The 26,776-nt window shown below is 41.6% G+C and overlaps 4 protein-coding genes across 6 annotated transcripts; 2 read left to right on the top strand and 2 right to left on the bottom strand.

Moving 5' to 3' along the window:
• Window positions 1-718: 718 nt before the first annotated feature.
• smarcc1b (SWI/SNF related, matrix associated, actin dependent regulator of chromatin, subfamily c, member 1b) lies at window positions 719-8,753 on the bottom strand. Its single transcript, XM_031729263.2, has 28 exons — window positions 8,563-8,753; window positions 8,145-8,264; window positions 7,759-7,844; window positions 7,585-7,666; window positions 7,403-7,495; window positions 7,222-7,291; window positions 7,059-7,128; window positions 6,895-6,970; window positions 6,447-6,572; window positions 6,067-6,149; window positions 5,872-5,978; window positions 5,712-5,771; window positions 5,546-5,574; window positions 5,313-5,428; window positions 5,154-5,225; window positions 4,957-5,070; window positions 4,517-4,670; window positions 4,309-4,419; window positions 3,371-3,430; window positions 2,976-3,234; window positions 2,771-2,842; window positions 2,635-2,681; window positions 2,445-2,547; window positions 2,207-2,349; window positions 1,738-1,872; window positions 1,417-1,549; window positions 1,147-1,233; window positions 719-1,059 (listed from the first exon to the last, which is right to left on the bottom strand). Exons 1-28 carry the CDS (start codon window positions 8,728-8,730, stop codon window positions 992-994), a joined length of 2,844 nt encoding a protein of 947 aa, XP_031585123.1. The 5' UTR covers window positions 8,731-8,753; the 3' UTR covers window positions 719-991.
• Window positions 8,577-12,886, top strand: aste1b (asteroid homolog 1b). 2 transcript variants are annotated; one of them, XM_031729266.2, is made up of 7 exons: window positions 8,577-8,712; window positions 9,376-9,639; window positions 10,047-10,313; window positions 10,429-11,432; window positions 11,528-11,759; window positions 11,894-12,086; window positions 12,390-12,886. In XM_031729266.2, exons 2-7 carry the CDS (start codon window positions 9,402-9,404, stop codon window positions 12,724-12,726), a joined length of 2,271 nt encoding a protein of 756 aa, XP_031585126.1. In that variant the 5' UTR covers window positions 8,577-8,712; window positions 9,376-9,401; the 3' UTR covers window positions 12,727-12,886. The 2 variants fall into 2 exon arrangements, with proteins under 2 accessions (XP_031585126.1, XP_031585124.1); XM_031729264.2 differs by lacking the exon at window positions 8,577-8,712 and adding an exon at window positions 8,941-9,077.
• Window positions 12,887-13,033: 147 nt separating this feature from the next.
• Window positions 13,034-21,407, bottom strand: klhl7 (kelch-like family member 7). Of its 2 annotated transcripts, XM_039605197.1 has the most exons (13): window positions 21,366-21,407; window positions 20,498-20,639; window positions 20,265-20,367; window positions 19,644-19,737; window positions 19,422-19,546; window positions 19,166-19,341; window positions 18,896-19,070; window positions 17,685-17,827; window positions 17,186-17,426; window positions 16,762-16,963; window positions 16,572-16,669; window positions 16,266-16,449; window positions 13,034-15,878 (listed from the first exon to the last, which is right to left on the bottom strand). In XM_039605197.1, the coding sequence occupies exons 2-13, from the start codon at window positions 20,624-20,626 to the stop codon at window positions 15,713-15,715; spliced, it is 1,836 nt and encodes a 611-aa protein (XP_039461131.1). In that variant the 5' UTR covers window positions 20,627-20,639; window positions 21,366-21,407; the 3' UTR covers window positions 13,034-15,712. The 2 variants fall into 2 exon arrangements, with proteins under 2 accessions (XP_039461131.1, XP_031585122.1); XM_031729262.2 differs by lacking the exon at window positions 21,366-21,407 and having other exon boundaries at window positions 20,498-20,979.
• si:ch73-345f18.3 lies at window positions 21,049-24,250 on the top strand. Its single transcript, XM_039605198.1, has 5 exons — window positions 21,049-21,198; window positions 21,751-21,939; window positions 22,316-22,397; window positions 22,504-22,725; window positions 22,815-24,250. Exons 2-5 carry the CDS (start codon window positions 21,886-21,888, stop codon window positions 23,210-23,212), a joined length of 756 nt encoding a protein of 251 aa, XP_039461132.1. The 5' UTR covers window positions 21,049-21,198; window positions 21,751-21,885; the 3' UTR covers window positions 23,213-24,250.
• The last annotated feature ends 2,526 nt before the right edge of the window (window positions 24,251-26,776 follow it).

Here is a 26,776-nt window from a genome sequence, read left to right as displayed (position 1 = left end):
TGCCTTTAATTGGAAGATGATGTGTGCACTTTCTTTATGATACACACGAACACAGAACAGCCATCACTGACTCTTAAATCTCTGCCAGCATTGTGGGACTGTAGAATTCAGGTGATCAGGTTAAATTAATACATACATAATTTGATCCAGCTTTAACATAATTATCAATCATATAAAAACATGTAACATATCTAGAAACCAGCTGAATTAAACTTTGTGATATGCCCCTTTATCAAGCGTAGCTTCAGTTTCCTGTTCTTGTCTGGCAGGAGTGGAACCTGGTGTGGTCTCCTGCTGCTGTAGCCCCTCTGCCTCAAGGTTCAACATGTGTATTCAGTGACGCTCTTCTATATAACTTGGTTGTAGTGAGTAATTTGAGTTGCATCCTTCCTATAAGCTTGAATCAGTCTGGCCAGTTTCTTCATTATTACCTCATTATTCAAAGCAGACGAGGCGTTTCCACCACTCAGTGGATATTTTCTTTTTTTTTCTTTTTAACCATTTTTTGTTAACTCTAGAGATGGCTGTGTGGGAAGACTCCCCCCCCACACGTAATGATAATGATTTCAAAGCTCAAATCACAGGCTGTAATTTAATTTGAAATGATATTCTGGCAAATGTGTAACGCCAACATGCCATTGGATTGGAAAGTGGACCACTGCAAATAGCACAAAGACACAATGAAACCAGCTGAACGAGGATAAAAGCTCAACAAAACTGTTTCATAAAAAAGAAACTTTAATGAGCAGAGTTCAGTCTACAGATTTCTCAACTCTGACATCAGAGCACAAACAGTTCACAAAGAGTGGATGAGCTGCGCTGTTGAACAAATACATATCAACTGAGTCTACCTGTTTGTGAATCCTTCAGTGTTGAAATGAAACTACTGAAGCGTTGCAGAGTTTAATTGTGAGCAGCTGTTCCAGATACTTGGTTTAGACTGAAAGAGGACTGATGTATTCACACCTGCACGTGCTGTTTTCTGATGAGTTCAGCTGTGACTGGATGATGGAGGACCGGTGGGAGCTGGTGCTATCCCATCAGGTTGTGAGGATGGGTCTGAGACCGTGACAGAAAAACTTTGTGTCAGTACACTCCGAAATAATATAAAATAATAAATCTAGGACAACAGCTGAAAACACTCACACATGCCATTTGGAGCTCCAGGGTGTCGAGGGGCCATCGATTGCGCATTTCCTCCTGCAGGCATCATTCGGTTAGGAATGGACTGGCCTAGGGAGGAAAAAGGATTAAAATTCAATGGCAGACTAACAGACAGGACTGAACACTGATTTCTAAGTGACAGTGGATGCACCTTACAATGTGATCATGTTATGTGTTTTATATAAAGAATTGAAGGGTTAACCATATTTATAGACTTATAGGATGCTTAGGTTTCGGTGTCCATGTCCAGACCTGAATGCTGCATTGTGTAACCCGGCTGCCCCTGCTGCTCCCTCTGCTGGCGAACCTTCATCTCCACCTGCTTCAGCTGCTCGGTGTGGAAAGTCTGTCTTTCCGTCAGCAGCTGTTGCCGCTGCTGCTCTAACTGCATGGGACACACATATGCACAGGTGTTAAGTATTGTCTTTGGGTTCTATGTGGACACAAACCTTTCAGAGATCTACTGGAGTGTGGAGTAACAGCTCACAAATGAGCAACAAGACAGGGAGTATTTATGTAAAGTTTCCCTGTTTTGGTTTTCACTATATAATAGAAGACATCGTTATCACTCACAGCCTCTTTCTCGCGGTCCATGATGGTTTCAAGTTCTTCAAAGTGTCTCAACTTGATCTCCAGCTTCTTCATCTGGGTCTCCACCAGAAGAGCAACCAGCGACTTGATCTTTCTCTCTTCTACTGCTGCCAAATGCTTCAAATACAGAGTAAAAAAAGACAGTGATAGAAGACAACAGTAGTTGGTATGGTGGTTGTAATAGCTAAGAATGTAGCACAGGAAAAACAACCACAGGAAGTGGAGACAAACACTGGGAAATATACAGTATATTCTTTATATACCCCCAATCAATTATATGCAAAGTGGGAGAGTTTCCTTCAAGTAACCTTCAAGATATTTTACATCTGTTTTGGTTGCTAGGAAACCTGTGGAATAAATGAAAAAAAAAAAACCAAACCCTCCACTTAAGCATTTCTTCAGTTTATATATGCGCGATTGGTTGGATTTTAAGCCAGTGGGTGGGCTTTACCTTGGCCTTCGTGGCAGCCGAGGACAGAGCTGCTGCTGCTGCCGTGGCAACGCTGCCCTCCACCAGCTCCAGCTCCATCACTCTCCTCCCGTCGTCCCCATCCCCCTCCCGCCGGCCTGCGTTCTCGTCGCCATCTCCCCTTGCTGAAGCGCACACGAGAAAATTTCGTTATTAGAGCCGCTGATGTGCATATGCATACATACGATGTATATTCACTGTAGTGCACATATTGATGTACCATCTCTCTCCTCAGCAAGTATATTTTCAGCATTTTCTCTTTTGACTCCCTCCACTTTTGGCACGCTAGGTTCCACCTGGAGCCCATCAGTCCTCACAGTAACCTGAAATGCAAACACACGCTCAAGTTAAGCAACATACTCCACCAGCACACACAATAAACTCTCTCTGAGCTCCTACTGGTGCATTACCTGATGAAGGGTAGAATTTGGCTCAAGTTTTTCTGCATCTACCGATTCTATAAGATACAAAGCAATAAAATGTTACATTATGACAGCACAGTGAGAGAGTAATGTGCAGTTTTGCCTTTCTATATTTCAGCATTACCATTTTTTTCTGGCTGGTTCAACATTTCAGAGGCTTTTTCTGTCGATTCCTCCTGCACTTTAGAAAACTCCTCTGAAAACAGAAAGCAACAGTCACAACACACATTTCCCCTTTTTGCAAACATTGTGTATACCATATACTATCCCAGAGGTACTTAAAAACCTAGATTACACAGAAATGAACCTTCTTCCCTCTGTAGTCTTACCCAGTGCTGCCTTAGCTGCGGCTGATGCCACACGAGGATCCACCACAGATGCCAGAAAGGCCACGGTGCTCATAACAGGGTTCTCTGATTGGCTGAAAGGCACAGGCTGATATGCCAATGGACCAAGAGAGGCCGAAGAGTCTTCTAGGTAAGGGTCTTCTATCGGCAGACGGAGGAAGTGGAGGATACATTCGTCCTGCGTTCTGGAGCCCACGTGCTCTGAAACTTTGTTCCAGTCATCTCGGTAAACCTCTAAGGCCTGAGAAACGTAGAGGTGGTGATAGAGAGACCAAGACAAACAAGGCTTAAGGGCTTACGTAAAAGATCTCATTACATAAAAGATCTCATAAATAAAAAATGCAAAATGCATGTGACGATAAAGTTACTGGTCTTACCTCTAACAGCAAAAGAGTCTCCTGCTCTGTCCACTCTCTTCCTGCACTCGCTCCTTTAGTCTGAGACAAGTATCACAAATATGACAATAATTTAAGAATTAAGCCTGTTATAAAAGTTATAAAACACATTCTGGTCTATTCTATGAGACGCAGTGGAACAGTGTCTCTTTTAAGGAATTTTGAGACTTGCTGTTAAACAAACCTCTCAAATTAAGACACATCCTCAAGATTTATAGCACTCTGCAAAAGTCTTGAGCTACACTTTTTTTAATAGTTTGCTAGGAAAATGGGATGTGGGTGCAGTGATTTATTAAAACATGTATACATGCATGGAAAAACTGACTTTGTACAATTCTGATGAGCTTCAAAGTTTATATTTGGTATGACCACCTTTATTCTTTAACACACCCTGAACTCTCTTAGGCAGCTTTCTTGCAGTTTATTTAAGTGTAAAAATACTATTTTATGCTTGTCAAGCTGTGTTATCTTTGACATTTTTCACAGATTCAACTAAAGAAATGAGAACAAATTCTGTATTTTTGTGTCAGGCTGCAAGACACAAAGTGCTTAAAGATACAATTTAGAAGTGTCTGTCATGTGCAGACACAACACTGGTTCATCCCATGAGTTTGGTGCCTTTTTATTATTCATATGTCAAGTGGTTTAAGTGCCTTAAAAATGCTCTAAAAATAATCAGGTAAGAGGACTGGACTGAAAATGGCTGAAAAAGTATCCACTTTCCAAAGAGAACTTTGGACAGAAAGTCTGGAGAACTATTTCTCAAGACTTTAAAAGAAATTACAAGAAAATCTGGCACCATGGAAGCACAACACAAAGAAATGAAAACTGGATCAAGACTTGTACTGAACTGTAGTTGCTTTTTACTGTAAGCATCATTATAAACTCTTTTTTAAATTTTTGTATTAACAGTGTAAGACCTTAGGGTGTTTCTTGGCGTAGATGTCAGTACGCAGACCAAAGTTTTGGCAGTCTGAAGGTTTCTCTCTGCTCTTTTCTGGGAAATACAACATGTGCTGTGAAGCTGACACCTGTGGAAATAAGTAAGAGTTTGTCGGGAAATGTTTCACATGACAAAAACTGTGTTTTAAACTTGTCTGTGCTTTGCGCAACAGCAACACGACAAACCTGTAGCGGTTTGTGTTGCAGGGGGGCCAGCCCAGATGGCGTGTCAGCGAGTACGTTGAAGTGAGGGGTGGGTGGAGGTCCCATAGGGAGAGGCCTGCTCTCTGCATCCACTTGGTAGTTAATCAAACCCCACTGCTCCAGAAATGCATGAACCCTGGACACGAACATTTGTTTCATATTAATTTTAATCTGCTGTAGCTGCTGTAGCCCCCATAGCTCAAACACATGTAAAGTCATTAACAAACTCAACATGTGTCAGACACAAATGCTTATCAACTACAGAATCATTAACTACACCATATACCGCTTACTGCTCCTTTCCAGCATTAACAGATTTAATTTACTAACACATTCACAGATGAACACCTACACACTAAACCTAATTTAGCAGATGCAGCAGACACACATGACAGCAAACACCCACACGCACAAAGTTATACCTTATGAGGGCACAAACATCTCCAGTCAGGTTGCGTCTACAGGATGTTGAACTGAGGTATTCCTGGGGGTTCAGCCGGTACGTGTCGATCATGAAGTTACGATATGCCAGGTAGCTGCAAAGGTGTAAAGAAAGCTATACTGAGGCATTCTCCATCATCTGTAATAGCGGTAAAGTCTAAACATCAGCAGTACTCACATTTCAGGAGTTTTTGACTTGTTCTTCCCATTGAAGAATTCAGGGAGTGCACGTTTCTCTATCGAGTGAATGCTGGACAAGATGCACAGGGAGCTTTTAGGTCTTTTGAATACAATTAAGAGGTTCAGCATACAGGTAAATGTAAATACATATTCTTACCAGTTGTAATTGAACCACGATGTGTAGCTCGGTATTATTATGTGATGTGTTTGTTCTGTGATGTTTTCCTCTCCCTCTGATAAGCGTGGGATCTCTCCTCTTCCATCCTCATCTTCCTAAAGAGAGACGAGGAATACACAGAGAAAGATTACTTTTTTGATCCTGGAAACTAAACAATCCAACATTCCTACAATTAGAAACGTTTTAAGTGAGAGAAATGACATCATATTTACCCGTCCTGGGAAATCATCCTCCTGGTCATCTGAAAAAGAGACAGTGGTTACAAGGATGTAAAAATACAAAAATCACACATAAACATAAGAATGCCATATTTTTAAAAAATATTTTAATGTTTCGAGACTTCTCTGTATATATTTATGATGACACAAGCATGCGTACCTAGGTCAGCCATGATCCCTCCTTTCACTGGAGTGTTCTCACTGTCTTTCTTAAGGTTGACTACATAGATCGGATAAGAAAATATTAAACACATTTAAACACTTTAAAGGAAATTGATACATTTTTAATGAGTTTTGGACACTGTCTTCAAGAGTTTCACCATTCTTGGGTAGTATGACCTCCTCCATGTTAGGCACAGGAGTTGGGTCTTCCATGTCTTTGGTCAGGTCCTCTTCTGGCTCTTCGTCCTGTTGTCCACGCCTTCTCCTGTGTGTGAGTACACAAATCAACTGTGATACCTTTTATGACAAACCTAAAGCAAAGCCCCTTATTACAAGAAACACCTATGTCTTACCCTTTCTTTCCTTTCTTCCTGCCTTCAGAGGAGGGAGGGGATGGGGAGCGCCTTCTCTTTTTGGAGGGTGTAGACTTTGGATCCTGTAACAAAGGGTTAGAGGCAGATGGAGAAAAACTAAAAACGGAATAGAGACTATTTTGAAAAAAAGAGCAGGATTTGAAACTTTGTGAAGCTGACAGCTGAAAAACACTGCTAATTGTCTGAAATGGGAAAAGAAGCGTTTCTGCTTACAATTCTGAGAACAAAAGAATCACACAACAGAATAAAACCTGCTTTTTGCAGTTGATCAAACTGTTAAAACATATGTGCACATTAATAAAAGGGGAACCCCTTCCTAAGCCTACAGACCAGTGCCATTTTTACTGCTTCACACAAACCTGGTCGTCTTGGAGGTGAATACGCTGCCGGAGGATGACTGGCACATTCCTTTCGTCAACACAGTAGTCTTCCTCATTCATCCATTCGTTGAAAACATCCGTGTCCAGAATCCAACCAGCATGGACCTGGAGAACACGCACGCACACACACACCCACCCACACAAATTGAATATTAATGAGTGAGTGTGTGCATACTTCTGTATCTCATCAAGTGTCAGAAAGGAATACAGAGCATGCTAAATGAATAGAATTCAGTCAGCTGTAAAATTTCTGTAAATTTTTTAGACATTATATAAAATCCTCTATTATTTATAGTACGCGTGGTTCCTTAATGTCCCCGCTGACAATCACATTCTGTCTGACAAAGAAAACTGAAGACAAACATCACTCAGTAACTGCAGCAGTAACTAACTCCTGACAGCATGATGTATGTGGTGCCATACTAACCCTCCAGGGCCTTTCTGGATGTGGCAGCTCTTCAACCTCTCCCTCAACATCACTCGATGACAGCCAACTATCATAACTGTAAGAGACAAGAGCCGTTGTCACTTGATGCTGGTCAAGTGTTGTGTGTGAGCACCTTTGTGTGTGTGTGCGCGCGCTTGCGGTACCTGTCAGGGTGCATGCCCCAGTGTACCAAGACATGCTTGTCTTTCCGCATGACAGGACGCATCCACTCATCTAAAACCAGATGTGTATACAAAATGTATTTAAGCTAAGTGGTAGGCATCATAACATCAGCAAACACATATACACGTACAAACTTTAACTAACCTTCCTCTGTCGAGGGAGGGCAGGGGTATATGTGATGACTGGCAAGCGTTCTGTCCTCGGTGACAGTACCCTGAAGGGGGACAAACTGTGAATCGGTAGCACTGAAATCCAACTACTGTATCAGAGCTACATACATTTAATCTCGCTACAAATAATCTCCTGCTTATTTGCAGTACTTTACCTGATGTTTGGTGATGATGCCAGTTAGTCTGCCGGCCAGATCCTGATCCAGTGTAGGGTCCAGATATACGACAGGCAATGACATGCAGTTGTTCTGTTGTGACAAATATTCAAGTTCGTAAAGGAAGAGTCCTTGGTGTGTATGTGTGTGCAGTTGTGTGTATTGAGATTTGCGGTTTTCACCTGGATCAGTGCTTTTTCAATTGTACCAAACATCTCCACGTTCCTCTCAGTCCTTGATGGATTCTGTAAGTCAAACCTTCGCCTGTGTGAAAATAGGTAGGGAACAAAGCGATATTAAGGACACAGGTGGAAGCAAATGAGATCTGTTAGGGATCATATTAGGAAACTACCCACCAGCCCTGATCAAACTTGAACTTGTAAGCAGTGCCAAGAATGTGGCAGAGTCCACCCCCTGGTCGCAAGTCAAGGAAGCACTGTGCCTGTAGAGAAATCAACAAGGTTTTCTTCTGGGTTTGGGTCATGGCCATGAACAACTTTCACATTTATGTGTTGTTGTTTTTTATCCTCTTCACTATTAAGTGTCACGCATACTTAGAGGCAAGTATTTGCTTCCACAGTTTTAAACTCATCAATCAATAATCAGTCTACTACTACTTTAATACTCCAAGTACACTACAAAGCCAAAGTTAGACACTTACAGCGACTTACAAGCCAATTCTATCAGGCATTTTAAAGTCACTTGTGACGACAATCAGATAGACAGTGAGAGACAGACTCACAGGCAGCTTGGTGAGTGCAGGGCTGGTAGCTTGTCGGCCAAATGCATCCTCTTGGAACTGGAGAAGCTGCAGGGTGACTGCAGCCAGGACCTGGCAAGATGGGGCATCCGCCAGAACATACTAACAAACAGAGAGGGTTTGAAATTAGATAGGAGTAGAATTTTTATTTATCGTGCCACTCAATACTCTATTATATACACAAGCTTAGGGCTGTATTTACATGTGATACGACTGCGCTACATTTGCACTTCACTTTTGTATATTTTTCCTGTTGTGCAGGGTCCGTTGACTTAATTTCTCTATATCTACACAGCCAGTGTGAACACGTAACCGTTTGTTTACGCTGTGACCCACTGGGCTTGCTAACAGGGAGGGGGAGCGGCTAGCATCTTGCTTAGCTTCCTGGTCGGCTAACTACCTTTTTGTAGTGCTTCCCGATCCACTGTCGCACCACTTCCAGCTGGGCTAAAGTATCCGGACTCTCCCAAAACCTAGCGGACGGGCTGCTGTCTTTTTTTCGGTGTGCAAATGCACCGGGGGTGGCTTGGCTTGTCCCGGGAATCCCGAGGTTTGTTCCTCCGGACATTGTGGTCGTAATAAAACGTAATTATTTTTCAAACGTGAGAACAAAACTGGCTAGCGCGCTCGCTAGCGTTTGCGTTCTCGTGTTCTCTCGCGAGAACGCAAACGCAATTCAGCGTAAGGCTTTTCAAATTAATTAAAATGTAACTGTCATTATTCTCTACAGTGTTGTGGCTTTATTTGCGCGTGTTCTTTGCTGATTTTTTTATATAGAGGAAAATTAAATATGATCGTGTTTACAATAGAATACACACGTTTGTTACTAGCCAGGAACTTTATTTTGAAGTACAAGGAAGGAACTGCGCAAGACAGAAAAACACTCAAGCAAGTAAAGAGAAGAAAGTGTCATTGGTTAGTACAACTCGTAAACATTTACTGCTCTACTAAATATGGGTAATTCTGAATGTCATTTGTCATCAGTTACTCAGAGTTTTATGTTGCAATAACTTGCAGTGACTCATAATTTTCCAGCCGACAGTCTCTGTGTCTGTTACTTCACATTGGAGCGAACTGTGACTCCTGTCATTTTCTGGCAGTTACCTTCCGTTTTTTGCATGATTGCAATATCTGCACAGAAGCATACAGAAACTGGCTTTCGTGCATTTTAACCATCGTGAGTACCATTATCTTATAAATCATCTCACTCTAGGGACTCGTCCTAGGCCCTGAGATGTAATGGGTGTCCATGGTCTGACGACCTTTGTGGAGGGGAACAGACACTTCCTACAAGATGTGAAGTTCAGGGACAGTCGGCTCGTTATCGATGGCTGCAGTCTTTATTTCCGCCTGTACTTTAACCACGGATTGGATCAGCTGCATGGAGGGGACTACGATGCCTTTGCTTCCCTGCTCACCCAGTTCCTCACTGCACTGGCAACCTGTAACATCCAGCCATATGTGGTTCTGGATGGAGGTAAAGATGCTTTATACAAGGCCGTCAAGTTAGGATGCTTCAAGTATGTACTTTTCTAGACATTTAAAAAAGGGGATAACTTAAAATTATTATTATTATTTTTATTATTATTATTTTAAGTACTCACCTCATTTAGTAAACATTCCCCTTAATTTCAAAAGGACATCTTAACTTCCTTCAGTCATCTTTGTTATATTAATTTCATTGTAATAACAGATAGGTCTGTAGCTTATTAAATCATTATATCATCAAACTATATTAGATTTTTTATCCTTTACCTTTTCATGACTGCTTTTGTTGCTTATATCTTTAATCTGCACAAACCTAAAGCAAAAACCACTTTTCACATTATATATTGCTATAACACCTGCAAACATCTGTTTTCCTATCTTTTTAATTATTATTAGGGATGGACCCCAGTAACAAGAAGTTTGATACTCTACGCCAGCGCCTGCAGTCCAAGATAAAAGAGGCAGACAACCTCTCTCATGGCCGCAATGGCTCTGTTCTCCCCATTCTTACAAGAGACGTCTTCATTCAGGTCCTCATCCAGAGTGGAGTCCCACTCATCCAGTGTCCAGCTGAGGCTGACTGGGAGATTGCGTGCTTGGCACAAGAGTGGAAATGCCCAGTGCTGACAAATGACAGTGACTTTTATATCTTTGACCTTCCAGGTGTGGGTAGTCTCTGGACTTTAACACAGATTCAAAATAGTCCTTTGGTGGTAAAAGTATTTTGCAGTATGTATTTTTTCATGTGGTATCTATCTCAATTGTTTTCTGATCTTAGGAGGTTATCTGCCATTCCGTTTTTTCCAGTGGACCAACCTTAACGGTAAAGCCTCGCAACGCTACATCTCAGCTTGCTGCTACACCACTGCCGGCCTGTGTCGCTTGTTCGGGGGCATGAACCCCGAGTTGCTCCCTTTATGTGCTGTTCTGACTGGAAATGACTACGGAACTCCAAAAGATACTGAAACCCTTCTTTCTCTGTTAGATGCAAGTCTGTTAAGGAGAGGTGGCGGCAGGGGTAAAGGTAGATCACCCCCTTCTCGTATTGAAGGCCTCCTTCTTTGGCTGTCCTCTTTTAAAACCGTGGCTGAGGCCTTAGAAGAAGTGAGCAGCCTAATGGGGGAGGAAGGCTGTAAGGGCAAAAGAGGGCAGAAGGGTGGTCTCGCATCCAGGCTGCTGGCGTGTATGCAGGAGTACCACATCAAGGCTCCGAGCTCTGTGGCCCGCTGGTTTTCTGGAGGTAAGGCATTTCAGGGAGGGCAGACCTCCGGGCTGGCACAGCTGCCGGAGTGCCTGTCGACAGCAGCACTTCAGGGTCGGCTTCCTCCCTTGGTGCTTGATGCTTTGGTGATGCGCAGGGTCCTTCTCATCCCGCAGGTGGAGAACAGCAAACTAACTAGCAGCCACTGTAGTTCTAGAGCCATTCGGCAGGCTGTATACGGGATATTACTGCACAGATCTCAAGATAATGTAACTGAAGGAAGAGTTGGAGGTACACAGCCAATAAAGGGGCCAGGAGGCGAAATACAAGATATGAGGATGCAAGAAAACAGACAAGGAATGAGAGGTGGGAGAGGGCGAGGAGGAAGGGGGTGTGGAGGCAGGGGTCAGAGCGTAAATGCAGCATTTAGCAAGGAACAAGCAGCTGGCTCATCAACAGTCCAGGCTCAGGGTGCTCCCATTTCTGTGGAAGAGTATGATCGCTTGGACCTGAACTTGAGGAAGAACGAAGTGGAGGCAGTTCCACTCAGAAACCATGTACACCTTGATAGACTTGGTCAGGTAAACATTTCTCAGAATCAGTATTTGTTTTGCATCTGTCTGGAATTAGAAGTTTTCCACATGATTTGATTGTATTTTCCAACATTTCTTTCCAGGCTCCTGCAGCAGTCCGACTTGGTGCCCTGTTACAAGTCTTGGGCGTGAACCAGTCAGCCTTAGCTTTCGTTCCTTTCCACCTGCAGCTGGCTGTAGCTGTGACAGGATTCTGGTTTCGAGAGGCCACACCGACACCCTCACAGCCCCAGGTGCAAGCTTTGGTCCTAGGCATGGTTTATGGAGAGGTCTTCTTGAACACACAGCTTGGAGCTATCCACTACCAACACACTGGTTAGTTGGATTGTATCCCTCCTGGTTTCTTCGACATGGTTAAAAAGATTAATATGCCTTAGTAACAAGGCAAACTGTGTGTTTTTTTTTCTTGTCATTACCTAAAAGCTTGTATTTGCTTTCAAACACTGCAGTCCCGCAGCCAAACTGGGCCCTGGAGCATAAAGTGTGTGCAGGGCTGGATCGACAACGTGTGAGACCAGGAGAGAGACGGGGCGTAGATATTGGAATGGCTCACAGTTTCAGCCAATGGCAGGCCTGCCTTTGGAGCGCACTTTGTCTAAATCAGCTACTGCTGCTGCCGCTGCCAGAACCTCATCTGTCATGGTAGGCACTGTGTGTCAGGGACATACAGTCAAAGAAAATGGTACTCTGTATGCATTAGAACTAGAGGTGCAACCAACAAACAGGAGCTGGCGAGGAAAAAGAGAATTATCTCTAGATTTACATGTAGAAAGCTTTAATTACATTTGAAGTGAGTTTGAGGGTTTTCTGCTAAGCTTACACAAATGGGGTGATAATAATTATATGTGATATCTGTCCACAGTTATACCATGATGGAAAACAGTATTTTTTTAGAGTGCATTTGTGCATCTTTGTTGCCTTGCTCTCACTCCCTGTGTCTCTCAGGTTGTTCAGTGGTACGCTGGTGCACGGCCTCGTCAGGTATCTGAAAGGAGGCCGAAATGCTGAGTCTCTGCTGCCCGGGGGATCTTTGTCTGCGCAGCTCTACTCCTCCCTGCTGAATGCTGTGAGGAACTGCAGTTCCAAAGCCACTCACTCATCTTCAGAATCAGGGAGGAGGGGGAGAAGCAGAGGGCGGGGAGGGAGAGGAAGAGGAAGAAGAGGGAGAGGTGGAAGAGGAAGAGGAGCTCAGGGAGGGGGGAGAGATGCTAATGACATAAACAACCGGTTTGCTCTCCTTATGAGCGAGGAAGAGTCTGATGATGACGACGAGGATTATTGATAGGAAGACAGAAAAATTAACAGATGGATAAAAAACACTTGCTAGGGGGCCAAATGAAGGGAGGCCTGTCAGTGGTTTACAACAGTTGCTCAGGGAAGAATGACAGCTCTTAATGTTTACCACTGTGTATGTTGCACTAATTTAACTTCCTCTTGTCATCATGTTTAATTATGAATTGCCATCTCAAGTAATGTGTGTAAAGACATACGTTCATATCAGAACATCCGTTTTTCCACAAATTACACAATTTTAGCATCATTATGCATCGTGAGCTTTTATCAAATTAATCTTACTCTAATGAATGCACTTGTTTTCAGCTTCACTGTTTTATTTACATATTCCAGCACAACATTTAAACAGTCACAGAGATCCTAGTTTTCGTCAGTATCAGCAGAAAGTTGTATGGCAGCTAATGAAAATGTCTGGAGCAATTTATAAAATCTTACATTTTCTTCATTTCATTGCAGCTGCCTTATCTTTCACCAACTTGGTGCTCTTGTATTTTTAATTATATTTGTATTTGAAAAGAAATGGAAACTTGTTTTTAAACCATCACATTGAGCTATGTGTTTTAATTGTAACTGCTTATAGCTAAGAATAAAATGTACTTTCTCTTTAAAGGCACAACACAAAGCTACCGAACAGTAAGATGCAACACTAGTGTTAAATCAGCACACAGCACAGAGTTAAATACTTACAGATGCTGTATCTACACTTTGACACAACATATTTTACAGCCTATAAAAAAAATCTAATTTTACAGTGTTTTGTATAAGGACCAAACAAAATAAAATAAAATATAAACCCAGCCAGTATTTGACTGTTTTTCTTTCACAAACTGATTTACACGCATTAAATTCAAACAGCAAAAAAAGTTACATCATAACAAGAAAATCACATGTGAATATACAATATGAAATGGTGACACAGCAGTGCAGTTGTTAGCACTGTCCCCTCACAGCAAGAAGGTCCTGGGTTTGAATCAACAGGACCTTCCTGTACACAGCCAAACTACAGAAGTGATAAAAAGATAAGCAAACAGAGTAGACCACATAAACTAAGAAGAACATTAAAAAGCATAATAACTTTTGTTTTTCTATGAATTTGGGAAAACTTCCCACTGGCCCTTGAAAATTTGTACCTCAAATACTATTTTCTGAGCACTGGAAAAGAAAGAAAAGTATTTAAAATTACAGTTAGGTCCATAATTTGTTGAATAAAGACAAAATTTATGTACCTTTGCTCCTGCACACCACTACCACCACATAAATCAAATAATCAAGATGTGACTGAGGTTCAAGCCTTCAGGTTTAATTCAGGGGGTTTAACAAAAAGTTTGCATTAACTGTTTTGGTATTGCATTTTTTTTTGCACAGTCCCCCATTTTTTAGAGGTTCAAAAAGTAATTGGACAATTGGCTATCATCGCTAGATGAGCCCTGTTCCATTTCAATTTCATGACATGTGACACAGTCATTGTATCTAAAGTTGATTCTCAAAATGTGTATTTTATAACTCTTCACTGTTTTGTTTTGGGTTTTTTTTACATAATGAGGCCCAAAGAGATGTTGATACTAGTGAAGGAGGCAGAAACACCAAAATACACCTATTGGAGAGAGAGCAGAAACGATGACAGAATTATTTCTGTGGCTAACAAAAACTCCTTCAGAAAATCTAAACAGGTCAAGAAAACTATGCTAAAAACATCTAAAAGAGCCTGTACAGGTCTAAATAAACCTTTGGACAGATGAGACCAAGATGAATTTGTACTACAATGATGGGAAGAGAAAACTATGGAGAAGGAGAGAAACAGGTCATGATATGAACCGTAACACATCATCTGTCAAAGATGATGGAGGCAATGTTAGTATGGGCGTGTATGGCTGCAAATGGACCAGGGTAACTAGCATTTGTTGCTGCAATCATGCCTGAAAAAGCATCAGTAAAAGCCCTTCAGGCGGCCAGTGAGTCCAAAGGGTTTTCATTCAAGTATTAAAAATACAGTACAGGCCTATTTGTGCTTTTGGCAAATTGATATACTTTTATATGGTATAATAATAAGGGGTGGTGATGGTTGGTAGGTAACATGATGGGATCAAAATATCTGATATCAATACATATGTTTAGGGGCCTATGCTGTACCCCTGTGCTGAGTTTGGTTGCTTAACTCCTGATGGTCTCAGAGGAGCGTGCAGTCAAAGAAACAAATACACGAATACAAAGATGGACTCCAAGTTTGACGTTAATTACTTAGGCTGCCATTTTCAGAGGCTCCAATGTATGAAAATGTAAACCCCTCTGAATTATGGCTGCCATTCTGATCATCTTGATTGTCTAATTCAAAATATACTGGAGTTGTGTACAGAGGCACAGTTACAGTTTGTTCAATGAATTACTGGATCCAACTGTATCCATCCATCCATGCAACATCAAACAAAAATGACCTTACATAAACCAAAATATTTCAGCTACATTTACATGTAAATTAAAACATTCAAAACCAAAGTTAGAAGCAACATTTCTCTCATCCAGAACACAGACCCTGTCTGGGCAACAAGATGCAAACAAAAACTACCCACAGCTCGTCACCGAGTCCTGCTGCTCTCTCACTGTTGCTGCCATTCACTGAGCAGTAGGTAGAGACAGGTCAACAGTGTGACAGCAGTATTGTCCGTAGAGTTGTTGGCAGGCACTTTAACGGGCCTTCAGATGAATATCTAAATCCCAAATTTTAAATCCTACTACCTATCCAGAGAATGGATAGATGAAATTAGTGTCCAGCCCAAAGAATTAGGACATAAAATTTTGGAGTGGCCAAAAGGAAACTGCCTACTTCACTGGTTAAAGAACATAACGACTTTACAGCCTAACCCTTACTATGAGCTCCTTTCTGAAAAACAAGCCCACAGAAATCAGTTCACTGGCTGTCAGAACTGTCGACAAGCATCACAACTCAATATACGAGTACGCTTAAACTACCTCTACTGCTATGACGATGATGAGGCTGCGGAAGATGAAGAGGCAGTGGCTGCAGCATGTGGCTGCGAGTCTATGAGGTCCATGTCTTCGTCTTCATTGACTCCGCAGGTGTCGACCACACAGATCAGGCAGCTTGTGACGGGAAACGCTCGCACCTTGTTGCAAGTCACCCACCTGAGTGAAGAAAAAAATCAGAGTATTTCGATTCAGCGTTTAAACTAGTTACTACTTATCTGTATAGATTTACAGCCTGTGTTCCCCAGGTGACTGAATTCAACAATGTTTTGTGAAGAAATGCAACTCAAATAACAGCATGTTTATGAGTATTTTTTACTTGTATGATTATTAGCTAATACACTATTACACCTATTAGCGATATATACACAGCTGCAGTAACCACCAAAAACAATGAAGGAATTAATGACTAAAAGAGCCAGACTTAAAAATCATTGAAAATGTCAATGAAGAAGGTGGTCACGCGCTGGTCACATGCTACTGATAAAGACTTCAGCAGTATCTATTTATCAAATTGTATTATTTGGGTTCAGTTAATAACCCAACCTGTCAGTTTCAGTGTGGTATTCCAGGGTGTGTCCAAGGCGTCCCACTCCTTGGAATCCTGCCAGCACATAGATGATATCACCAACTGCCGCACACTTGACAGTTACACCTCGCCACGGCATAGGTGAAGCGCCACGCCACTCGTTAGTTGCAATATCATAGTATTCAACCGAGTCCAGTCCACCTAGAAACACACACACACAGACAGACAGTCGCGCATATGATGACATTAGGGCCACTGAAGGTAGGAAAAAAATGATGGGGAGTGCATGGGCGGTATGAAAATCTGGGGGGTCGATGAATTACCTATTGCTCCCTGCCCTCCAACAGCATATATCCTGTTGTTTACAACCACCAGTCCGTGGTTCTTCCTGGCCTCTCTCATCCCACATAACTCCCTCCATCTGTGAAAGGTAAAAGTTGAGTGGAGCAGGCCAATGGGACTTTAAATGGACATGTTAAGAAGTGTTGTATGTTATATGTTTGTTTGACTCACTGTTGTGTGCTAGGGTCGTAGACCTCACAGTTGTTGAGCACTCTGCCAGAGACATTGTTCCCCACTGTTCCTCCACAAACATAAATGAGCCCGTTGGCCTCCACGGATCCATGGCTGCAGCGCGCCATCAGCATACTGGTTTTGATCTGCCACGACTCTGTCCTGGTGTCGTAGCATTCGAAAAGGTCCAGGGCTGAGCTGCCTGTAGGCACATGTTTGTGGTCAGTCACCCGTGAAGAATCATTATCTATGCTTTAACAAGACATCTTTGCTATTTAAATGTTCCTACTTTTTTAGATAATGTAATAATAGTAGCACAAACCGGCTTACTTTCCACATCCCATGTCCGCATCTCTTTGGGTAGTTGCACAAGATCCCAGAGTCCCTCATAATTAAATCTTTTCTCCCCTCACTACTCGCTTACCTACTTCTGATCCCCCAGATGTATAGATCTTTCCCTGGGCAGCGCAGGCAGCCAGACTGTCACGAGGTGTGGGTGGACCCAGCTTGGAGTACCAGCTGTCCTTCAAGACGTTGTAGCAGTCCATACGCTTGATGGGAAAGAGCTGTGAGCCACCCAAAATGTAAACCACGTTGTCCCAGAAGACGGCTGTGGCGTCACGGCGCTTTTCAAAGGGGCAGCGGATGTCGGTCCAGCTAGAGTCCTGTATGGAAAACCATAGTAAACATTCACAAATATGATTTCAACAGACCTGACTAAACTTAAGTCTCATACAGTGTTTTGTGAACCAAAGAATGGATTAGGTGTCTGCAAAATTAAAACCTTTTTTAAAAAAACAATCTTATCTTTAGCTTATTAATTATACTGTAATACTCAAGAGCACATATCTGCACTCCCTTTAATTGTTCTTTGGTGTGATTGCCCCTGTGACTATAACTCATTAGCATTTGCAGCCCGGTACCTTCGGGTTAAAGTAGCGGCAGGACTGAGGCTGTGAGCCGCCAAACAGAGCAATGCGGTAGTCGTGCTTCTTGCGTCGCGGCCGACTGCTCTCTCCAAGGTCTTCACGGTCTTCCAGGGAGAGCAGGTGGTAACGCATCCCACCTTGGAGAAAAGCACTGGTTAATTTTTTGTGTGTGTGTGCTCAGGTAAAGCGAGCAACCCTTTGAGGTAATGAAATACCCAATATATGTTATACATCTATCTTTTGCTATCATAATAATGTATGATGTAGATAATTTAGATTAAGAGTCAGCACTTCTACGACTCCAGGGCATGCATAGAATTAACAAGTCTTTCAAGTATTTCACATTTTGTTTTAGAGGGTGTTAGACAAAAAGGATAAAATTGGACTGAATTTATTTTCCACAATTAATCAAAAAGCAATAATCCACAGTGACAAAGTAAAAGAAAAGAGTTACTAAATTTCCCATTTACTGAAGTATTCAGATCCTGTATTATGAGCTCTGGTGCAATCTACTTGTTAGTGGTTTATACAATTTAACTCGTCCCTCTGCAAGCAATAAAATAATTGGACTGGACGCAATCACTAAAGTCTCACACCTGTCTGAAAACCAAGAGGTGAAGTTGAGTTGAACTCTCTGCAGACCTGTGAGACAGGACTGTGCCAAAGTATAGATCTGGGGAAGGATTACAAATATTTTTAAAGCACTAAAAGCAGCCTCAGCCATGCTTAAATGGAAGAAATTTGCAATAACTAACAGTCCTCCTGAGTAATGTGAAACAAAGCATCTTAGTTAAACAGGTGGCTAAGACCTCAAGGGTAGGCCTGCAGGGAGTTCACCAAAAAGCACCAGATAAGTGCAGTGCTTTGGGGAAATAAGTCACTGAGCAACTAACCTTCTGAACAATTCTGCTGAGAAATATTAAAGAAACTTCCAAAAGCAAAGGCCCTAGGATAATTCCAAGTAGACTGGATCCAAGGGTGCCACACGAGAAGTCTAAATACTTACATATAAATGGGTTACTACTCCCTTTAATGCATTCATAAAACATCCCTAAAACCTTTATTTTTGCCAGTGTGTGTGCCACTGCTTGTGCTTTTTTTGTCCATCCACATGAACGAGACAGTTAACTTTGTCTGCTCATTTTGTTCACTTGAAATGTAGAATTTGTACATGTGTGCATGTGTTTTTGACTCTTCCTGCTCACCAATGACCATCTTTAGGCACTGTGGATTGTCCTGGATGAGGGGCTCGGCCTGGACAGTCTTGGAGAGGAATGTTTTGGAAACCAGTGGAAAGCGAACGCACCCCAACACCTCCACCATGTACTGCTTTCTGTTACACACATCATACTTCAGCCAGCGCACTGCAGCATCATAAATCTGAGCACAACGCAACAGAAGAACACGTTAACAAATTTTTGGTGACAGACGTCTTCTTTGGCACAAATATAATTAAAGGATCTATACACGCGTGCCTGGGCCTCAGCACGGACGGTGAGTTTGTCCTGGTGCAGCAGATGTGTGAGCTGCGCAACATCCAGTTGCAGGAATTCATCCAATTTATAGACTTCAGTGAAGTGAATCTGAAAAAAATCATCTGCAGCCACCTTCAGCTCTGGACAGTCCATGCAGTCTGCAAGGGCTGAAATGCCTACAGGAGAACAGAACAAGAGTAAGTAAATATAATGTGTAACACAAGTGGAAGGTCTGTATTTGTATTTGTGCACTCACCTAGGCAGTTTGTTGCATCAATCTGTCCTTTAAGGAACTCCACACACATCCTCTTCACAGGTTCAATCTGATACTGGTTGGCCGCATCCAGCAGTGACTGGACATTACTGCTGTTCACAGAGATTCTGACACACACACAAACAAAAAACAAACATGTCTCTCTCAATAAGAAATGGTTCTGTTTTTTTATGTGTAATAATTAATTTGATACACAATTCTTACCTTGCAGTGTAGATAAATTCAATCAGCAGCTCAATGATCTCAGGCTCAGCACTCCTGAGCTCCACCTCGTGGGACATTGACTCCATCATTCTGGCTAGAAGTAAAGAAAATATAACAGACACAAATATAACTAGTGTACTAGCACTGCATGACAACAACACTGTCAGTGTGTCAAAATGGGAAGCAGTAATAAATAGATTATGCATAAAAACACATTGTAATCGTGATAGGAGTGATCATAAACTTTTAGCTTTTGTGCCATCTTTATTGAGAAAAGAGCAATCAATGTAATTTACTTAAATAGACTAATTCCTATGTTTGCCTTTATTAGATTAGGAGTGGGCAGATGACACTCAGTAAAATATTCAGGCTTTCTGCAGTGAGGACACAGCCTTTGGGGTGTGGAGGTGCAATACATGCTCTTCTGGCACCTATTTTTACATCCAAATTTCTTTCCTTTTGCTCATTCAACTTTTAAAAGCCAAAAACAGGGATCTACAATTCTGATCATTTATGCAACATATATCTGCATCTACTACCTTCTAAAATATAATAAGAAACCACACTCTTGCTCCCTCAATCTGCAGCCATTGGTCTTGGGTTTGTGTTTGTCAGACTTACTGGTAAACATGAGGCTAAAGAAGTGGCTGGCAGCAGCAAGCACCACTCGGTGGGCAGGGAAGTGCTTTCCCTGAACCAACAGGGTCACATCACAGAGAGTACCCTGGAAATCACACGCAGTAATCAGGTGTCAGAACAGAGGAAATGCCTAATGTAAAGACCTCTTAGAGATATTCAGCCTGGTACTTATGCTTCGTGTTCCCTATCTCTCTCCCCCACACACACACTCACACCTGTTTTCTCAAATTGTTCATGACTCCCATGATGCTGGACAGTTGCCTGTACTCCTCTTTGGTGGCACACTTTCTCTCGCCCTTCTTTTTTGAGCTTGACGCCTTCTCTGGAGAAGCCATCCCCGTCATGTCAGTCTGACTACTTGAAGGAAAACGAATGGGAAAAAATAAAGAATTTTGGCACCAACGCTAACAGAATGACTACGGCGTACAGCTGTAGTCTCTTTGTTGTCGCTTAGCTACAGGCAGTTTGCCTGCAAACCGACAGCAGCTTGTTGTGAATGTATGAATTTAAAGGCCGACAACTTCACGGCGGCTTCTACGTATCGATAAATTAATTTGTTTGCCAGGGGTTAAAAAACAAAACAAATAAGCACAACGTGTTAGCTTAATTGTTCATTCATGTAGCTAGAACTCTGGTTGTTGTGATGCTCTTCTTCGGCTTCTTCTTTTTCCGTCTTTTTCTTCTTCTTCTGTGGTCTGCACAGAATGGCGTAATGCTGCCCCCTATAGCCTGGACAAAAATATTACAACTCTGAGACCAAGAAGAGTTGTGAAATAAGCCCAGGCCAGCAGTTCCTTTTGGTTTTTTCGTAAGCAGCAGGTGTGAATAAAACATAAAAGTTTGTATTCGGCAGCTCTAGAGTACAGTTAGGATACAGCTAATTTCACCGGGAGGAATAATATGTCACTGTCTCCAGGTAACTGTAGAAAAGGCTGTTTCTTACAGTCATGCGTCTTCAGAATAGGTGGGACGAAGCCTATATAGGTTATAATAGGTTGTGGACTATTTATAATATAGTTTTTTTTTAGTCAGTTTGTTTGTTTACTGCACTAGTTATTGCTCTGGTTGGACTTTAGCCTGTACCTTCATGTTCAAGGCCTTCTCGTCCTCGAGCTCTCCCGAAAAATATGAAAATTGTATACCCGGTTACTGAATTAAGGACATTTTTTATAACTGTATATTTCTGCGAACTCTGTTATTCAGAACAAAACTGTAGTTTTATATCCCTCTCGGACAGGCACATCAGACCTGTCCGAGAGGGATATAAAACCCTCTCGGACAGGTCTGCGCAATGCAAAGCGCGGCATGCAAAGCTGTGCTTCAGTTTTGCAAGCTGTGCTTCAGCTTTGCATGCCGCGCTTTACATTGCGCAGACCTGTCCGAGAGGGACATAGAACCCTCTCGGACAGGTCTGCGCAATGCAAATAGCTCACCTGTCGTTGCACCTTTTAAATTGTTATCTGTACAGTAATGTGAAAAAAAACAGGAAGCTTTTCTTTCCATGACTCTCATGACGCTGACGTCACGGGGAATGCGGAGTACAATTGCCTTGTTAGAAATAAGTGACCTGAAAACAAACTGAGAGGCCACGGAGCTGCAGAAAATGTTCAGTTTATGCTGTTGCTGCTTCTCTGGCGATAACTCCAACAACTATGAGGTATGTGTTTATGCGCCGCACTGGGTTTTATGGTGTCTTTATAAGAGCGTAAAGTGGTTTCCTTAGAGTTTAGCAAGGAAACTACACAGCTTCGCTTCGCTAATTGCTCGATTTTTCCATTGCAAGTAAAATGATGGGATCCTCTTAACTGCTGTAATGTAGTATTACTGGGTCTTCACCTAATAATCTACTTTTGTTGAGGATTTGAAACACAATTATTAGAATATTGAAGCTTATTCTAATAATTCTGAAGAGTTTATGATCGCATCATTGCACTGGTACACGTGAGCAAATATGCCTAATATTTGTGGCACTAGAAGAAAAAGAAGAAAATAAAAAAACACTATGTAAATAAAACCAACTTTCGCTGTTTCAGAGACGGCGTCTCCTGGATCCCCGACGCTCTGAAGTCAGTGGTGCTGAATCCGCCAGGCTGAGCCGTTCATTAGCACACAGCGGCAAGTCATCTCAGTCTTTTTTAAAAATACCTATAAAAATGACAGATGAATTTGATCCACCTGTTTTTCTTGCTGTGTTACTCGTGCTTTCTTTTTTTCTACTCAGATGCACAGACTGTGAGACGGATTGGACGGCTGGTGATGAGGCGAGTGTGCGTGCCAGAGCTGGATCAGAGGTTTTTGGAGATGGCTGAGACCTTCAACAAGCAGCAGGAAGGCTTCGAGGCCATGGCGCGGCATATAAGAAACCTCCAGAAGAGCTGTGACTGTGCCCATGATGACACCCTCGCTTTTGCTCAGTGTTTGGGGAAGATTAGAGAGGAGCAGGGTGAGTGACACATACTTTTTAACACAAGCTACATCGTAGCTGATGCCTCACCCCCTTCCCCATTTATTAAAAAACTCATGTACTTCCAGAACCAACGTACCAGGTCTCTCTTAAGATGAAGGGCTACGACTTCTTCCTCAGTGCGGTTCCTGTGTGGTCTGAGGGCGCGGGTGAGGGGAAACCGCTTCCTCCTCGTCTGCAGAGGGCTCAAAATGAACTGAAGGGTGCTTCTGACAGCGCCAGGATCACCATTTCAAAGGGGACCACCCTTCAAGAGCTTATCGGCTGGTTGCTCCGTAGCCATGATAAAATGGCTGAGCAAGTGAAGAAGGCAGCAGAAACTTTCCAAGAACAAGGGAGACTGAGTGAGAACCTGGAGGAGAACATGAGGGAAGTGAGGAGGGCCAAAGAGTTGTCTCAAGGATACAGACAACAGGCTGCGGCAGTTCTCACTGAGGCTGCACAGATAGCAGGGGCTCCTCTGTAGTGCACACACCTTTCTAAAAGTTTTGTTTTAACCAACCACAATGCAGAACAAGTACAGCATTTCCATGGGTTATACTCTCCAGGTGTTTTGTAACAACTGAAATGGTACAAAAGCTGTCCATCTTGTTCACTCAAAAAAATCTGTTGTTGGATGAACACAATTTAATCATGGCACCTTTTTCCACGTGATTTAACCAAGTACAATAACCCATTTTTGACCGTGTCAAACCAACACATTTGGCATTTGGTGGTTTAATGTAATGAAATTATGTTGGATCAACGTAGTATACTTGCATGGACTTGAAGCGATTTATTTAAGTATATAAAGTGAAATTTGTTTTAATTCATTCTACACAAGTTTAAAACTTTAGGAAAACAAAATGAAATCTTGTTGTTTGAACAACTACTTTGTTAATCAAGGCAATTACTGTTAGTCTTGCTTAATGAACCAATATGGGGGTTGATGATTTCATAGAGACAAACAACCATTTGCACTTACATTTATGGATAACTTAGAATCACCAATTAACCAAACTCTAATAACACACTGTAAACCAGCCAGATTGTGGATTTGAACGCAGGCCCTTCTTGCTGTGAGACAACAGCACTAACCATCACACCACCAAGCTGTCAATCCAGGCTTAGCAAAACTAGGAAAGCTGTGATTACAAGGCTTTATGTAGAATTCTCTGTACGTTTTTGTCCTTGACAGGTTAAACCACAATAAATAGCGATAGCATACACGTGGTGTGGGTGTAGTTGTCTAACCACTCTTACTAGATTGTATCATGTCATCTCAACAAGAACAAATTAAGTTGCTGAATTTCATGCAGATGCTGCATGATTTAATTACGTTCACCATAGAAACATGAAATTATTTAGTTCAAATTACAAGTTTGAATCTTGTACATGTAACGACCACCCAATTTCATTTTTTGAGTGTTCTCATTCTTGGCAAACAAATGGATAGCCCTGTGAACATACTTGTCTGTCAAATACACCTTGACTAATCTCCATAAATATCCCAATCACACCAAGACTGTCATATCTCCTTATATTATTTGATTAGAATAGAAACTTATTCTAACACTTTAAATAGCGAACATAACGGGGACCTATCATTCTTTTCTGTTTTCTTATTTTATGTCATTACATTCTGTCACATGTATTGGTAGAGTGGTAGATACTCATACTTAACTTGGCTTAAAGTTCTAATAATGATCAACTCTGCATGTGTGTAACTATCTAAAAGCCAAAAGCTTAAGCTTCAAACTGCTTTAAAAACTCAATTTCAGACATTTTTCTTTCTAGATTTAGCGTCGTATGATCCATAAGAGAGGTGATATCCCTAATATGGTCATAGCTCTGCCCACCTGCTGTCCAAACCTTCTGTTTGGTAGGAAAGTCAATCAAATACAAACCCAATTTCCAAAAAGTTGGGACTCTGTGTAAAATATGTAAAATTCACAACAGAATACAGAAAACAAATGTTAGAACTGAGATAGTGTGCAATTTAAAAATAAACTAATTATTTGATAGCAGCAAAACATATCAGAAACAGAGCAGGGGAAATAAAATGCTACAATAGTCAGAGGCACTAAAAATAAAGAGATGGAGGAATATTTTGCAACTAATTAAATTCACTGGCAACAGAAACTCCATCTACAAATTGTGGAACGATTTCAGAATGATGTTCTTCAATGTATAATTGTGAGGACTTTGAATATCTCTGTGTATCTACAGTGCATAATGCCATTAAAAGTTTCAAAGAATCTGGAGAAATATCTGTGCACAAGAGACAAGGCTGAAAATCTGAATGCACGGGATTAAAAGCACAATGCTGTCATGGAAATCACTACATGCACTGAAAAAGAGGGATTGGCCAGCTCTTGGATTTACGTAAGCATCTTGTGTGTATTTAACACAAGTGCCTCATGCTTTAAAGTTAAGTGTAACTATATAGTGTAGAAACTACATGACATGCAGAGAGGCTAGATTAAATTGTTCATATCATGTTCGAGCGAAGTAAGTCAATAATATAGCAATGTTAAATTCCGCAACACCGCACGTGAGTTGAGTCTCGCGTGCTTTGGATCGTGGTTTGAGGAAGGCATCCATCTCAGTCAAGTCGAGCAGCCGCCTCTACTTTTTTTGGTTTACCAAAAGAAGTAAATTGGGTGGTTGTTACATTAAATAAGTCTGCTTTGTAATTTGAACACAATAATTTCATGTTTCTATGAACGTAATTAAATCATGTAGGATCTGTACGAAATTCAAAAACTTAATTTGTTCTTGTTGAGATGACATGATACAATCTAGTAAGAGTGGTTAGTTGCTGGACTCGTGAAATTAACAAGATCACATGAGATTTCAAACAGCAGGAAAATCACTGAAGTTATAAGAGGCAGACAACTAGACACACACCACGTGTATGCTACTGCTTTTTATTGTGGTACTTTTAATAAGCCTGGATTGGTGGCATGGTGGTTAGTGCTGTTGCTTCACAGTAAGAAGATCCTGGGTTCAAATCCACTATCTGGCGCAAATGGTTGTTTGTCTCTATGTGATAGACAGGTAAGCTGTCCAGGTTGTACCCTGACTTGTAACACGTCACTTCAGGGTTATGCCCCTGCAACTATAAAGATAGGAGAATGGTAGTTGTTTTGGATCTATTCAATTTTTATGGTAACCAGACTCTAGACTCTGTTGAACATTATGTAATATGAAGACAACATGTAGTATTTAAGTGACCAAGTAGTACTGGGGTAAAAGTTATTGAATAGTGTTGAAATAAAATGACAAAATTGTGGAGGATTAAAATATTCCAAGAGCTCAACTTACTTCATCTAAACATGTTTCAATCGCGTTTCCTGAACACAAAATGCACAGGTTTATTGAATATGAAGAAGTTGTGTTGATTTAACTCATTTGTTTAAGTTTCTCCAAAAGCAAAACATTTGTGTGCAACCAATGTCCACTATTGAATCAAGTATATCCAACATGGCCTTTTTTTGAGTGTGGGCTCAGAAACACTTCTAGAAATCACTGTCTGTGCTTTGCTGTGTCATTTACAAATTCAAGTTAAAGGTGCATTATGCAAAGAAGAAGCCATATGTGAACATGATCAAAAACACTCCTGTCTTCTCTGAGGCACTTAACCTGGACTGAGGCAATGTGGTCAGACAAATCAAATCAAAAACAGGGAAGCCCCATCCTCTGGACTAAAGAGAAGAGGGACCATTGTAACAGTTCAAAAGTCTGCATCTCTGGTGGTATGGGGATGTATGAGTGCCTGTGGAATTGGCAACTTGTGGAGTTGAAAATGAGCACAGTAGGTCCCCTTCGTTCTTGAATACATGTAATTTCACTAGTTAACATTAGGGGGCAATGCCGCTTCACTTTAATCTAACAACCGTTTATCGTTTCATACTCATCAGATTTTTAGAAATAGGACCGCAATGACAAATTTGTCTGAACTCCAGGATTCAATTTATAAACGTGCCACAACTTTTTGTATGTGTGTTTTACCAGAATAGGTTCAGTGATTTCTGCGAAGCTTTCCCAC

Source organism: Oreochromis aureus, linkage group 22, assembly GCF_013358895.1.
Source record: "Oreochromis aureus strain Israel breed Guangdong linkage group 22, ZZ_aureus, whole genome shotgun sequence".
Taxonomy (NCBI): Eukaryota; Metazoa; Chordata; class Actinopteri; order Cichliformes; family Cichlidae; genus Oreochromis; species Oreochromis aureus.
The sequence above is the reverse complement of the archived record's forward strand: the minus strand, read 5'-3'. Positions and strand labels throughout refer to the sequence as shown.

What these genes read in the sequence shown, in the direction of transcription:
- smarcc1b (XM_031729263.2), bottom strand. Translation starts at nt 8,730, where the DNA reads ATGTCCGGAGGAACAAACCTCGGGATTCCCGGGACAAGCCAAGCCACC. An exon ending in GCATCATCACCAAACATCAG is followed by an intron (nt 7,292 to 7,402) that starts GTAAAGTACTGC and finishes GTCCCCCTTCAG; the next exon opens with GGTACTGTCACCGAGGACAG. An exon ending in TGCAACACAAACCGCTACAG is followed by an intron (nt 4,420 to 4,516) that starts GTTTGTCGTGTT and finishes TTATTTCCACAG; the next exon opens with GTGTCAGCTTCACAGCACAT.
- aste1b (XM_031729266.2), top strand. Translation starts at nt 9,402, where the DNA reads ATGGGTGTCCATGGTCTGACGACCTTTGTGGAGGGGAACAGACACTTC. An exon ending in TATCCACTACCAACACACTG is followed by an intron (nt 11,760 to 11,893) that starts GTTAGTTGGATT and finishes CAAACACTGCAG; the next exon opens with TCCCGCAGCCAAACTGGGCC. An exon ending in CCAGAACCTCATCTGTCATG is followed by an intron (nt 12,087 to 12,389) that starts GTAGGCACTGTG and finishes TGTGTCTCTCAG; the next exon opens with GTTGTTCAGTGGTACGCTGG.
- klhl7 (XM_039605197.1), bottom strand. Translation starts at nt 20,626, where the DNA reads ATGACGGGGATGGCTTCTCCAGAGAAGGCGTCAAGCTCAAAAAAGAAG. An exon ending in GAATTTATCTACACTGCAAG is followed by an intron (nt 19,547 to 19,643) that starts GTAAGAATTGTG and finishes TGTGTGTGTCAG; the next exon opens with AATCTCTGTGAACAGCAGTA. An exon ending in TACGACCCTAGCACACAACA is followed by an intron (nt 16,670 to 16,761) that starts GTGAGTCAAACA and finishes TACCTTTCACAG; the next exon opens with ATGGAGGGAGTTATGTGGGA.
- si:ch73-345f18.3 (XM_039605198.1), top strand. Translation starts at nt 21,886, where the DNA reads ATGTTCAGTTTATGCTGTTGCTGCTTCTCTGGCGATAACTCCAACAAC. An exon ending in CCGTTCATTAGCACACAGCG is followed by an intron (nt 22,398 to 22,503) that starts GCAAGTCATCTC and finishes TTTTCTACTCAG; the next exon opens with ATGCACAGACTGTGAGACGG. An exon ending in GAAGATTAGAGAGGAGCAGG is followed by an intron (nt 22,726 to 22,814) that starts GTGAGTGACACA and finishes ATGTACTTCCAG; the next exon opens with AACCAACGTACCAGGTCTCT.